The sequence below is a fragment of the Pieris napi genome, chromosome Z (assembly GCF_905475465.1).
Source record: "Pieris napi chromosome Z, ilPieNapi1.2, whole genome shotgun sequence".
Lineage (NCBI taxonomy): Eukaryota > Metazoa > Arthropoda > Insecta > Lepidoptera > Pieridae > Pieris > Pieris napi.
In genome coordinates this window covers 965,608-978,752 of record NC_062259.1, presented here as the reverse complement: position 1 = coordinate 978,752, position 13,145 = coordinate 965,608, and the positions used below count along the sequence as shown (strand labels likewise).

General features: G+C 36.6%; 2 protein-coding genes across 25 annotated transcripts in view; one reads left to right on the top strand and one right to left on the bottom strand.

The window, feature by feature from the left end:
• The window catches only part of LOC125062144 (mucin-2-like), a 49,062-nt gene extending 39,312 nt beyond the window's left edge, over positions 1-9,750 (top strand). For 21 of the 23 annotated variants that reach the window (XM_047667747.1, XM_047667736.1, XM_047667756.1 and 18 more), the window contains 13 exons: positions 246-497; positions 1,255-1,497; positions 2,074-2,316; positions 2,911-3,153; positions 3,723-3,965; positions 4,333-4,581; positions 4,731-4,973; positions 5,481-5,708; positions 6,010-6,055; positions 6,757-6,896; positions 7,602-7,641; positions 8,432-8,583; positions 9,592-9,750. In XM_047667747.1, the coding sequence (XP_047523703.1) occupies positions 246-497; positions 1,255-1,497; positions 2,074-2,316; positions 2,911-3,153; positions 3,723-3,965; positions 4,333-4,581; positions 4,731-4,973; positions 5,481-5,708; positions 6,010-6,055; positions 6,757-6,896; positions 7,602-7,641; positions 8,432-8,583; positions 9,592-9,636 (2,367 nt within the window). In that variant the 3' untranslated portion in view covers positions 9,637-9,750. The remainder of the gene's footprint in view (positions 1-245; positions 498-1,254; positions 1,498-2,073; positions 2,317-2,910; positions 3,154-3,722; positions 3,966-4,332; positions 4,582-4,730; positions 4,974-5,480; positions 5,709-6,009; positions 6,056-6,756; positions 6,897-7,601; positions 7,642-8,431; positions 8,584-9,591) is intronic. The other 2 variants (XM_047667754.1, XM_047667752.1) reach the window with 2 other exon arrangements.
• Positions 9,751-11,281: 1,531 nt separating this feature from the next.
• Positions 11,282-13,145, bottom strand: part of LOC125062149 (cysteine dioxygenase 1) — a 33,231-nt gene continuing 31,367 nt past the window's right edge. For both annotated transcript variants that reach the window (XM_047667777.1, XM_047667778.1), the window contains exons 5-7: positions 12,504-12,790; positions 11,476-11,645; positions 11,282-11,321 (exon numbers count right to left, since the gene is read on the bottom strand). In XM_047667777.1, coding sequence (XP_047523733.1) covers positions 11,283-11,321; positions 11,476-11,645; positions 12,504-12,790 — 496 coding nt within the window. In that variant the 3' untranslated portion in view covers position 11,282. The remainder of the gene's footprint in view (positions 11,322-11,475; positions 11,646-12,503; positions 12,791-13,145) is intronic.

The following is a 13,145-nucleotide window of genomic DNA, read 5'->3' as shown; positions in this document are numbered from 1 at the left end:
TCACAAGGTTCTTACTAAGGTAATGGTAATACTCTTCCCTCTACTCTCACATATTATTGCCCAAAAAAAAAATAGAGGTACTATCTATTTTTAATAAATCTTACATATGAATATCCTTTATTTTAACAACAGTACTTAATTTTCTTAAGAAATTTTTTTTTTGCAAACTAATAAAAATATTTAATATTTACGGTACAATTAATTCCTTTAATTTAAAATCGATTTAGATACTATATTCATTTCAGAGCTGCACACGTATTTCCGAAAATGGATGTTTTGCAAGAAAAAATGCCACAACAACAACAACAGAAAACCAGGTTGCTGACACAACCACGGAAGACATTGAATCAACAACATACAGAGACAACATTTGTCCACCAGGTTTTTCAGGCACTTTGCCACACTCAACACTTTGCAGTGCATATTATCGTTGTGAAGAGGGTGAAGCGATACTGAAGAACTGCGCGAAAGGATTCGAGTACGATGCCGTAATTATGGTAAATTTATTTCATTTCCACATAATTGTTCTTAATTAACAGTTACCTCTAACGCGATACAGCTACACAATTATACCTACACCTATAATACTATAATTAAAAAACATTAACTAATATAGCAAGCAACTCTTGTGAACTCAGCCAGTGTACAAACAAGTAGGATTTCTATTTAATATTAAGACTTCCGCCTCAGGTTCTTGCCTGGTACGCGTAGACCTCTATTATATCCAGATTATGAACCCGACCCGTACGTATCCTAAATAAGTACACTGACAAAGCAAGCTCTCTTCTAAAGCGTAGCTAGTCATAACCCCCAATCCCCGGAACAGACAGGCTAAGGTACATTAGCGGATACACTCCATACAGTCTTTTGGTATCAAGTAGCGTTTGGACTTTCAAATTCCGATTTAAAGAAATCTGTTCTTCTCTGTTCTTAAGAGTTAAAGAGAAAGACAATTTAACATGAGACTTCTAAAACTTGCTCTATGAGAGTATTATTTATTTATTAGTAATCTTACAGCTATTGGAACTAATGTCAGAGACCACATAGCCAACAATCTTTCAGTGTCGTTTCCAAATGTTTGACAGTTTGATGGGGTCCTTACAACTCCAACGGAAGCATGAAATTACTAATTTTATTAAATTGTGCTTCTATCTGACATCAAACCCACTAGCCACTAGCCACTAACCACTCTTACGAAACCGATATGTAGTTTAGCTTTTCGTTCAGTTGTTTATTCATTTTATAATTTAACAGGACTGTGTTCCAATATCAGAGAGCGGTTGTTACGCACAGCAAGGTCTAACAACAACAACAGATAATAACAGATTACCTGAGTTATCAACTTACAAGAACGATGAAGAGGATTACATTTGTCCACCAATGTTTTCTGGGAATATCGAACATCCAACTTTGTGTGATTCGTATTACACTTGCTTTTCTGGAATGGAGTTTTTGATGAATTGCTCACATGGGTTCGAGTTTGACCCAGTTGTTAAGGTTTGATTATTATTTTTAGTTGCTTCTTTTACGTGACAAACATAGTTTAAGTCGTTACTTAAGCATGTTAGAAATGTCATATAAAAAATTAGTCCGCTCTGGACTCCTAAACTACTGATTCGATTTCAATCAAATTTGCACTCCGTGTGCAGTTTAATCTATCTTAAAAGATAGGATAGCTTACATCTCAATGTCCACACGTAATATTATTTTATTGCAAAATATTTGTTTATTATTTGATAGTTACAATTTTACCAGATGGCGCTGTGATGAAAGTACCAACGTTTCACCTAAGCTACTATTTAATAGCATTACCATTGAATAGTTTTCTACTATGTAATATAACAAAAAGCTTAGTCACAGCAACGCTTGGCCGGTCTGCTAGTGGAATATTTATTCGTTGCAAAGACGAATGGCACAATCTAAAAATGATATTTACATAATGTGTAGTTGTCTCCAACTAGACTATTTTTTATTTATTTAATGAGTATTTTTAATAATATTTGATATATAGGTAGACAATATTCAACCTATTAGAATTGACTGTCATTTGTAAATACATATATACAATTTCAGAATTGCGTCCGCATCTCTAGCACGGGTTGTTTCGCAACACGATACAACTTAACAACAACAACAACAACGACGACACCAACTCCAACAACAACCGAAAACAACAAAGACAAACCAATTTGTCCACCGAACTACTCAGGAAATGTTCCCCACGAAACGAAATGCGATTCTTACTATACTTGCTTTAGTGGTTCGGAGTTTTTGATGCAGTGTCCCAACGGTTTTGAATTTGATCCGACTACAAAAGTAAGTACCTACACAATTACATATAAACATACACAAATTAAAACATCGTGAAATGATGATAAATTATCTTATAGGTGCGTGTGAGGCGAGCACCAAATAATAAAAGAAAAGAGCGTCTCAATTCTTTAAAGGCCGGCAACGCATTTGTGAGCCTTCTGGCACTGAGAGTGCTCATGAGCTGCGGTATCACTTAACATCAGATGAGTCTCCTGCCCGTTTACCTCCTGTAAACTAAAGACTAAAAAAAGATTCTGGGCTAGGCTTACTGCCTCCTTACTGAAAGAAAAACAAACTTCTTAAAGTCTTAAACACTTATATTGAAATTAATGAATCGTAGTCATGCGCACAGCTTACGCGTTTGATAGATAAATGTATACTGTTCGCTGCTGGCGTTGCGACTGGCTGCGGGCTCCCCCCACCGCGCCCGTGTCGTCACACATACTCGTAAGTACTCACCGACGCGGTGGAAAAGAGGAGTAGCATTATTTTTCGCCACAACCTGACACAATTTGTGGCAATGCTTTTTATTTAATATTGACATTCTCTCATTCCTATTCAGTTATACAGTTTAAACCCTTATCCAATTGTTTATAGGACTGTGTGCGAATATCGGAGACCGGTTGTTTCGCACAACAAGGCTTAGCAACAACAACAGACAACAATAGATTACCCGAGTTATCAACTTACAAGAACGATGAAGAGAACTATATATGCCCTCCAATGTTTTCTGGAAATATCAAACATCCAACTTTGTGTGATTCGTATTACACTTGCTTTGCTGGAATGGAGTTTTTGATGAATTGCACTCATGGGTTCGAGTTTGACCCAGTTGTTAAGGTATGATTAGTATTTTTTAGTTGTACTACGTCATTTATTTTATTTATTATTAATCTTACAGCAAGCATACATATTATAAAACAAAACACTAATATTAATATAATTACAATAATAATTAATATACTAAAATAAAAAAAATATAAACGAAAACTGAATTATTTCCTCCACACATCCTCTTTGGGCATGGGGTTTATAGCGAGATGCCATATGGATCCTAGATCTCGATATTACGACGATGGCGCCGAGATTGTTTCACTGCGCTTATGCGATCTAGAGTATCTAAAGTGACTGTTGCACGCCAACTCCTCGTGTGTTATTATGTGGCACGTTACACCACGACGCCTCTCCTGACTTGTTTCTTGATTCTTTGTATCATTGCATCACCTTTCTGCGTGAATACTAGTATGTGAAAAGAAAGGGAGGAGAATTTTAAGGCCATGTGTTAAACCAAATATATTTTGTAGTATACACTTTACGTGGCGCAACCGATTGTAGTATGCCAAAAACATATTACATACTTTCATTCTTATTTCATTAAATAGTACAAACCCTGATTGAATTGTTTGCAGGATTGTGTTCGAATATCGGAGACCGGTTGTTTTGCACAACAAGGCTTAGCAACAACAACTGACAACAATAGACTACCCGAGTTATCAACTTACAAGAACGACGAAGAGAAGTATATTTGTCCACCAATGTTTTCTGGGAACATCGAACATCCAACTTTGTGTGATTCGTATTATACTTGCTTCGCTGGAATGGAGTTTTTGATGAATTGTTCTCATGGATTCGAGTTTGATCCAGCTGTTCAGGTACGATTACTATTTTTAAGCTATTAAGACTTCTTTTTACCCTATAATAATAGTTTAAGTCATTATTTGAGGATCTCCTAATCATATGTTTATAAGGCGCACGAATATTGTGGGTTATGTTAGATATTGTTATATAAGCCTCTTAGAAATGCCATATAAAAAAATAGTATTGAAATGTGTAGTCGTTACAAACTTAATTACACAATTTGAAAATTATGTTTACATAATGTACTCGTCTCTAAGCAGACTATTATGTATTTTAAATTTATATAAAATAAATGATTGTTTTAATAAGTGCTTTCTTTAATACAATTTGATTTATATACAATATTTGAAAAATAAATAACAAACCTAATTACAATTACAGAACTGCGTCCGAATCTCGAACACTGGTTGTTTCGCAACACGATACAACTTGACAACAACAACAACGACGACGACAACGACACCAACTACAACAACAACCGAAAACAACAAAGTCAAATCAATATGTCCACCGAACTTCTCAGGAAATGTACCCCACAAAACGAAGTGCGATGCTTTCTATACTTGCTTTAGTGGTTCGGAGTTTTTGATGCAGTGTCCTAACGGATTTGAGTTTGATCCGAATACAAAAGTAAGTACCTACTAAATTACCTTCGAACATAAACAAGCTGGATTTCTATATTATATACATACAACACAAAGTCTTATTGCCTTTCCTACAATAGGTCAGCTATATAGCTATATTCTATCGACTTTTAGAACAAATTCTATTGTTTATAGGACTGTGTTCGAATATCAGACACCGGTTGTTTCGCACAACAAAGCTTAGCAACAACAACAGACAACAATAGATTACCCGAGTTATCAACTAACAAGAACGATGAAGAGGATTACAATTGTCCACCAATGTTTTCTGGGAATATCGAACATCCAACTTTGTGTGATTCGTATTACACTTGCTTTGCTGGAATGGAGTTTTTGATGAATTGTTCTCATGGATTCGAATTCGATCCAGTTGTTGAGGTAGTCCAATTTTTAAACTTATAACTAACATAAAATTAGGGGTAGTCAGGTTGCGACACCCACAAAATTCTAACTGTTTAACTTATAGAAGATTTTTAAATATAAGTATCACTTATGTTATTGGATATTTTCGGAAACGACAATCTTTAATTACAATATGTGTGTGGCATAAAAGGGCTTATTTTGGCTTCAAGTGTGCGATGATTGCTAACATTTTATTTATGCTTCTAATTATTAAACAATTAAATAACAATACTTACATAGTTATGGAACCTTGTTTTCCGAAATAAACAATTTTTATTTATTGTATTTTATATAATAATATGTAACTTAACTTAAGTTAGGTTACATAACTCGCGGTAAACGATTGAAATTAATCTATTCGTTCAACGTCCTATAATAAAAAAACAATTATTACAGAGCATGTGCTTGTTGTCTATTTAAAGCAAGCCTACAGCGAAATGGACATGTTTATCAATTAATTATTTTATAAGCATGTATTTTTAGAATTGCGTCCGAGTTTCGAACACTGGTTGTTTTGCAAGACGATACAACTTAACAACAAGAATGACATCAACTACAACCGAAAACAACAAAATCAAACCAATATGTCCACCGGCTTTCTCAGGAAATCTTCCACACAGAACCAAATGCGATTATTACTATACTTGCTTTAGTGGTTCGGAGTTTTTGATGCGATGTCCCAACGGATTTGAATTTGATCCCACAACCAACGTAAGTACCATTGACAATTATTCTTAATCGATATGTTTTTTTTACTTCTTTACTATATTATTAAAAAAAAATATGTTTATTATAGAATATAAGATACAGGTATCACATATTCCACGTCATTAAATTTCAATCGGTAGACATCCCTACTCATCGGCAATGAAGACAGAGAGCGTAGGCCGAGCGAAAAAGCCGGCGTAAAAAACTCTCGGTACTCTCTTAAAATGGCAAATCATCATACAAAATAAACATTATTTCACTTAATGTTGATTAGATAATCTTTTAATTAATATGTTTTTTCTAGGAATGTGTAAGGATATCGTCGAGTGGATGTTTCGCGCGGCAAAATGGTGAGATTTAAATTGAAGTAAATTTATAAATAAAGGTTATCATTATATCACTTAGCAACTTACGAATTTACCTATTTACGTATTTACTTACTTACGTCACCACAGTGATTGTAGCGTGATACAAAGGAAATAAAGTGTTCTTACAACCTAAAGGAAAGGTCCTCGAACAGTCTAAGAACTGACTGGTCCGAAGACTCCAATCGCTGTTGGCTTGAATAGCATTTACCAACAAGGACTGATTTGGCAAGCATAGCTAGAGCAACATGGACATAATCAGGTAGACCTGCTAATGGGTTACACCTGGTGTCTCCTATGTAGGGGTGTCCAAAGAGAGAATTTCAATGGCTTTTGCTTGTGTACATTACACGCACATTGTTTATGCGCTCCCCTTCTGGGGCGGACATCGGCCAGTTCGGGCAGAGTTCCTGCTGGCGGTGTGATAGTTTCTGTTTCTGGGGCGGGAATATAGTCCTTTTTGTGCAGAAGAGGCATAGGGTTCGACTCGTCTCAATGGAGGAGTCTAATGGCTGATGAAATATACTCAGCGGGAAATACTTCGATAGCGCGTTTTAACTTATAACGTCATATGATGGTGACATTTTAAATTCCTTCTGCAGTAGAATGATGATAAGAAACCGTTAATGGAGTTCTTAAGATTATCATTTAAATAAACATTTAACGTTAGATTTATTGATTTCTAGATCCAGAAAACATCTGCATGCCAGGTGAATCAGGTCACGTGCCACACCCGGAACTGTGTGACACGTTCTACCTTTGTGCCATGGGTGAACCCTTGAGACTACACTGCAGCAGAGGATTCGAATTCTCTGCAGCAAATGGGGTATGTTCCCAAATATGCATTTTCCTTACTGTTAGCTTGGTTCCCCTAAGGGTAATTTAATTAAGAAGAATTGCTAGCATGTTAACTTCTAGTTGGTATGACTCTCTTTTCACGACGTTCCGTTCCGACGTTAATAATCAGGATTACATTCAGTACATGTCATTAATGGAGTGAAAAAAGCCTCTTCCAAATTCTTCCATTTGTCTCTCATCTCCACTACTATCTTCCAATCCTATCCCCGCTATCCCTTTCATCTTCCTAGGTTTCTGATATCTGTCATCTAATCACCTGCTTATTGAAATTGATCACAGATGAAGAATAGGCCAAGATCTAGAAGGTTGTAGCGCTGGTCTTCGGTCATCTTCGACGACATCACAGATTTGCAGTGAATCCTTCGACATCATATTTCTGAACCAATTTAGCTTTGGGTCCTTCAAAAAAAGAGCGTGCCAATTCTTAAAAGGCCGGCAACACACTTGCGAGCCTTATGGCAATGTGAGTGTCCATGGGCGGCGGTATCACTTAACATCAGATCAGCCTTCTCCCGTTTGCCCCGTATTATATATAAAAAAGGCTGGCGACGCACTTGGGAGCCATCTCACGATGTGAATGTCCATGGGAATGGGCATATGACAGACGGAATTTGGCTATAAGGATGTTCTCAGGATGCTTTTTTAATTATTAATTAAAGAAATTTGTTTACAGCAATGCGTGGCGATATCTGATGATGGATGCTTTGCGAAAGGTATTGTACACTTACAATAAATGTCGTGATAGCTGAACTTATTATGAAAGAAATAAATACAAAACAAATACTAAGTTTATTAAGAAATTAATACAAGTATAAGACAACCTTTTTAGGTCAGCCCTGCGATTCTGTAACTCACTTCACGAACTCACACAGCGGTTTTCGCATCGGCGGTCGCTCTCATATCAGTCGTGAAGCAGTCATTTTATGATTAAGTGAGTTACAGATTCGCAGGGCTGGGCCTAAGATTTCTGTATCCGTTTTTACGATTGTCAACCTAATAGGTGATCAACATCCTGTGCCTGCCGGTTCCCTCACGATATTTTCCTTCACAGTACGAGGGAGTGTTAAAGGCGTGATGCAAGGGTTCCTCAGGGACCCCTTGCTTAATTTCATGTGTCCAGGAATTGTGCCTTTTTGATTGAAAAATTAATATTAAACAGATACAGAAATCTGAGGCCACCTATAATAATCGTTGTAACGACACTGATTTTTTTTATTTTTTTCCAACACACAAATTTACAAGTATTTACAATATTCTTAACATACATAATAATAAAAATTTTAAAATATAAAATTAAAACAAATTAAAAAAGTTTCCCTGTGTACCTTTAATGCTGGCATTTGCTCGCTGAATTGCGATACTTATTCGAAAAAGCACCAGTTCTGGGGTTACCTACCAGGCGCCAATTTAAATTTCCTATTCCACGGACCAAGAGTCTCTACTCCACAAAATATTGGTTTGACGTACCTATAGGATCTAGACTTAACTGTCCTTTAATTCCAGTGAAACAATCAAAGAAGATGCCAATTTGCTCACCAGCTCAAGTTGGTAACATACCACATCATACAAGATGCGATGCGTACTACAGCTGTATGGCTGGTGAAGCCACAGAGGTATTATGTGAAGAAGGACTTGAATTCGACCCAGAAACTAAGGTGAAGTATTTCAATTTTTACTCTTCTTCATGGCGCTCTTCATTTTTTAAAGGTCATGTTAGTGTTGTTGTGTTCCTCCACTCCCCCTGTCACCAACCCTCAGCGCGTGGGTCAGGGCTGGATTTATAGGAGGCTCCGGGGCCTCCACAAAAAACGGGCCCCCACAATAGTAAAAAAACCGATATTATATTATTTATTTTCCTTATTTCCTATTTTTAGAGTAACTTAATACAATAGAAAACTAAACTTAAAACATAATATAAACATAACAAGTAAAAACTTAAAACCTAAACCAAACCTTTGACGACTCATTGGTCTAGTGGTTAGTACCCCTGACTGCGAATCCATGGGTCCCGGGTTCGATCCCCGGCTGAGACGAACATAAGCATTTGGTGTTGTGCTTAGGTCTTGGGTGTTTAAATATGTATTTATATGTCTATCTATCTATAATATGTATGTATATCCGTTGTAGTAGTACTCATAACACAAGCTTCGCCAGCTTAGCAAGGGACTAGGTCAATTGGTGTGAATTGTCTTTAAAAAAAAAAACCCTTTTTATAACTAATTATAAATAATGAAATTCTTGTGAATTCAGCCAGTGTGCAACTAAATACATCCGTCTCACAGGAAATAATATTTAGGGTGCGCAAGATACTCGTAATGGTGCTTCTATGAGGAAATTTGTACGCGCCCGAGGCACTGCCATCTACTTGGTTTTACAGTAAATTAATAATTAAGAAACTTGACTAAAAAAAATATATCATTTTATTGTCCAGTTACGCTCATTGTCCCGTTGCGCTCATAGTACGCTTACGCCGCATCTATCTATCTTCCACTCGATTAGCATATGCGTCCGAGGATTCACTCCTTTGTATCCATACAAAATAGTGATAATTCAATAAAAACTATTAAATTTTATTCATAAAAGTATGCAATCATTGCATCAATGTCTTGTTATGACAATGTTACGGTAAACCGACTTTACAAATAACCATTTCTTTGTTACAGCAATGCGCGCTCATTTCGGAGAATGGCTGCACGGCTCGCAAGTAGACATGGCAGGCGTCTGTCGTGATCTTCCAATAACGATTACGATGTACTCTGAATTATCTAAAGTGACATTTTATCGACTTATTGGGAATGCAGTGCCGAAATAAAATTGTATAATTAAAAGTCTTTTATTATTATTAAATTTCCTACACACAAATACAGTATATACAATATTCTTAACCTACATAAAAATAAAATTAAAACAAATTTAAAAATGGCAGTGGAAGTGTTATAATGCTGGCATTTTCTCGATGTATTGCGATACCTATTCGTTGTAAGCACCAGCTCTGGGTTTACCTAACAAGCGTCCCATCTTTAATGAGCCATTGAACTCCAAGACTACTCAAAATGGAACAATATCGCAGTTGGAGACTCTTACATTCGCGCCTGTTGCACCGCGCCAGCTTTTGTTCTTGTCCGAGGGAGATGAGACGGGGCCAACGTATCCAAGTAGCATCCCATACCAAAGCCCGTCGTATTTATCCACTTCATCACAACATCTTCTCAGCCTGTCCTATGCAGTATTCTTCTTGTGCAACAGTAGTTTCATTCTATAATTGTAAGTTTTATGTAGAATTTCTTAAGTCAAATATGTCTAATGGAAGAGACCAGCCCACGACACAGGGACTTCAATCCCCACACCCCAGAAAGAGAGCAGGGAATACCACGAATGTAAAGCCATTGGGTCACCATTAAAACCTTCCTTTCTCCATTGTTGTTTAATTGCATTCTTTTTTGGTAGATAGCACCGTTGGCCCGAGAGCGGCCTTGCGATTCTGTAACTCACATTTCGAACTCTCACAGCGGTTTTCGCTACGATTTGGCATTCTAATAAGGAGGGAGCTTGTAGTTTATTGTTTATCAGAATGCCAAATCATAAAATGACTGCTTTAAGACTGATTTGATCGCGACCGCCGCTGTGAAAGCCTGTGTGACAGTTCGAAAAGTGAGTTACAGAATCGCAAGGCTGCTGCTTTCAACGAATAAGTATCGCAATACAGCGAGGAAATGACAGCATTAAAGGTTCCACAGGGACAATTTTTAAATTTGTTTAAATTTTCTATTTATTAATCTTTCAGAGTGTTCTTGATGTGAAATTATTTTCCAACATTTTTCACAGTTTAGCAATTAGCCAGGGTGGGGCCAGTATTCAATAAAAAACGGGTTTCGTATACAATACTTTATTGGAATAAGTAATACATTTATATAACATAAATTGTGCAGATTATACAGTCTTAAATAATTAATTAACTTATTAATTAACGACTCTGGTACCGAAGAAAGCCTTGAGCTGCCTTAAGAAAACCCTTAGTTATGGAGCGACGGAAGGGATCAAGCCGCTCGGAAAGGGATTGGTCGTTGACGATTCGAATTATATCCGAAATTCATCCCAAAATTTTTCCCAACTAAGTCAATAGAAAAATTTCATAGATTTTTATTAATTAATTTATTTTATGTTCGCGTTAAAATAATACATTCAAACTATGAAAATATATTTATATATATTTTCATAGTTAATATATATAATAGTTATATATGTATATTTTATAATTATGAATTCGATTTGAATTATGAGCCATGAGGAGTATTTTATATAATCTCAATCCTTAAATAGTAATATCATAATCAAAATTCATTCGTTTTTTTCATCATTGTTGAGCGTCAACCATATCGCTCGCTTCCAAGACCTGAAATAAAATTAAAATTTTACTTTGAATCTGACATTACCTTTACATCTGACATTGACTTTGAATTGGTCATTAACTTTGAATCTGACATCATCTTTAAATCTGACATTAAGTTAAAATCTGCCTTTAACTTATTAATTTTTTCCATACTCACTCTCTTAATCTTCTTTCCGTACATAGACCAAAAAGTGACTTTGACCTCAGTAGGTTTGCCTGTACGTGCGTCAAATACCCTGCAACTGTTGAACGGTGGGCAATACAAGTGTAGAGACACGGCACCGTCTACATGTGATGGATTCTCCATTCTGTGCAAGCCTAGGGCATCTGTAAATGAAGGAATTTATCATTAAGTTTGGACTGCATTTGAAAGAGACTTCCAGTTCTTTCTGAATCTGTTTCGCAATTTTACTTAGGCAAGTAAATAGCCTTCTGTGCCTGCCGACTCGAGCGAGCGTTAAATCAGCACTTGGTTAAAGCCGGGGTTCGAACCTAGGAAATATGAGACATGCCATTAGGTGAACACTGCCGCAATGGCATCTGTAGCCGCGAAGCTGGTATTTATATTCCTCTTATGTTAATAAGAGTGGCAGGGGCATATAGGAAGATGCACAGATAAAAGGTGGACTTTAAGAACAACTATTTGGACCTAGGGGAAGAAGGAGAAGAGAATGAGAAGAGAAGATAGAAGCGTTAGCAGGAAGCAAACAGTGAAAGAAATTCATGGACAGAAATATTTGGAATAAGCTGGAGGAGGCCTTTACCCGTGAAGGGGTTCCGATTAATGGTGAAGGAATTAGGATAACAAGAAAAATAATAAATCTAAACTGTCTTTTAGACATTTGTAGAAAATGGAAATTAAACGGGCTTCTTCTCCGAACAACTCATCTGAACACTCTCTATGGTAAATACGGTAGAAGATACAGAGTGACCCCACATCTCTACGCAACGCCAAGGGATCAAGCCACTGGGATGGGAAATGGTCATGTTGCTATTTAAATGAAAACGTGTTTTCGGAAACAGGAGTAGCTACAAATGGTGCCTTTTAAGCGGAAAACGCGAAATTTAGTCTCTTCTTGGGTTAAATTGGAATAGATTTAGTCATTGGATTAGATCTAAAAGTATTAAAGTTTCAGATTTACCGCGACCAGCCCCCTTACTAGACTAATAAAGCAGAAGACTTACCATTTATATAGCAGACATCATTAATTTCCAATCGGGTCCTTCCAACTTCTTTCATACTCTTTATGTCATAGTTTTCTCTGAACTCATCGAATTCATCCTCACAGTTGACATTATCTCCGGCAATCTGACAGTTCCCATTCTCTTTGCCATTCTGACGGTTTCCCTTATCTCCATTGGTGCATTTTGCGTCAGAATTTTCTAAATCTTCACTCTCCAAACAGCATCTTTTCGCTTTTCGCTTCATCTTCTTTATTACCTCGGGTTGGACATTGTCCGGCCAGTCATACCTGGAATAGCCTTATGTATTAGCAAAATGTGGCCAGTAATCTTCACTTAGAAAAGGAAAAGATCTTTAGGAAACCGGCATTAGGTGTGTCAGGCGCAGCAGGCTGATCACCTACTTGTATATTAAGAAACTGATCATGAAACAGATACAGAAATCCAAGACGAAGATCAAGGGTTTTTTTATAGGTTGTTTCAGGGTCAGTTTTCTATACCGTAGTAAGATATTTTCGGAAAGTCTTTCTGGATCTACTAAACAGATTTTGCTAATTCTTTTACCAATAGACAGCCATGTTATTTTTGAGTATCAGGCTATTGAATTGCTGCCTTAATGTTCGAGTTCAAGAGAAAATAAAATCG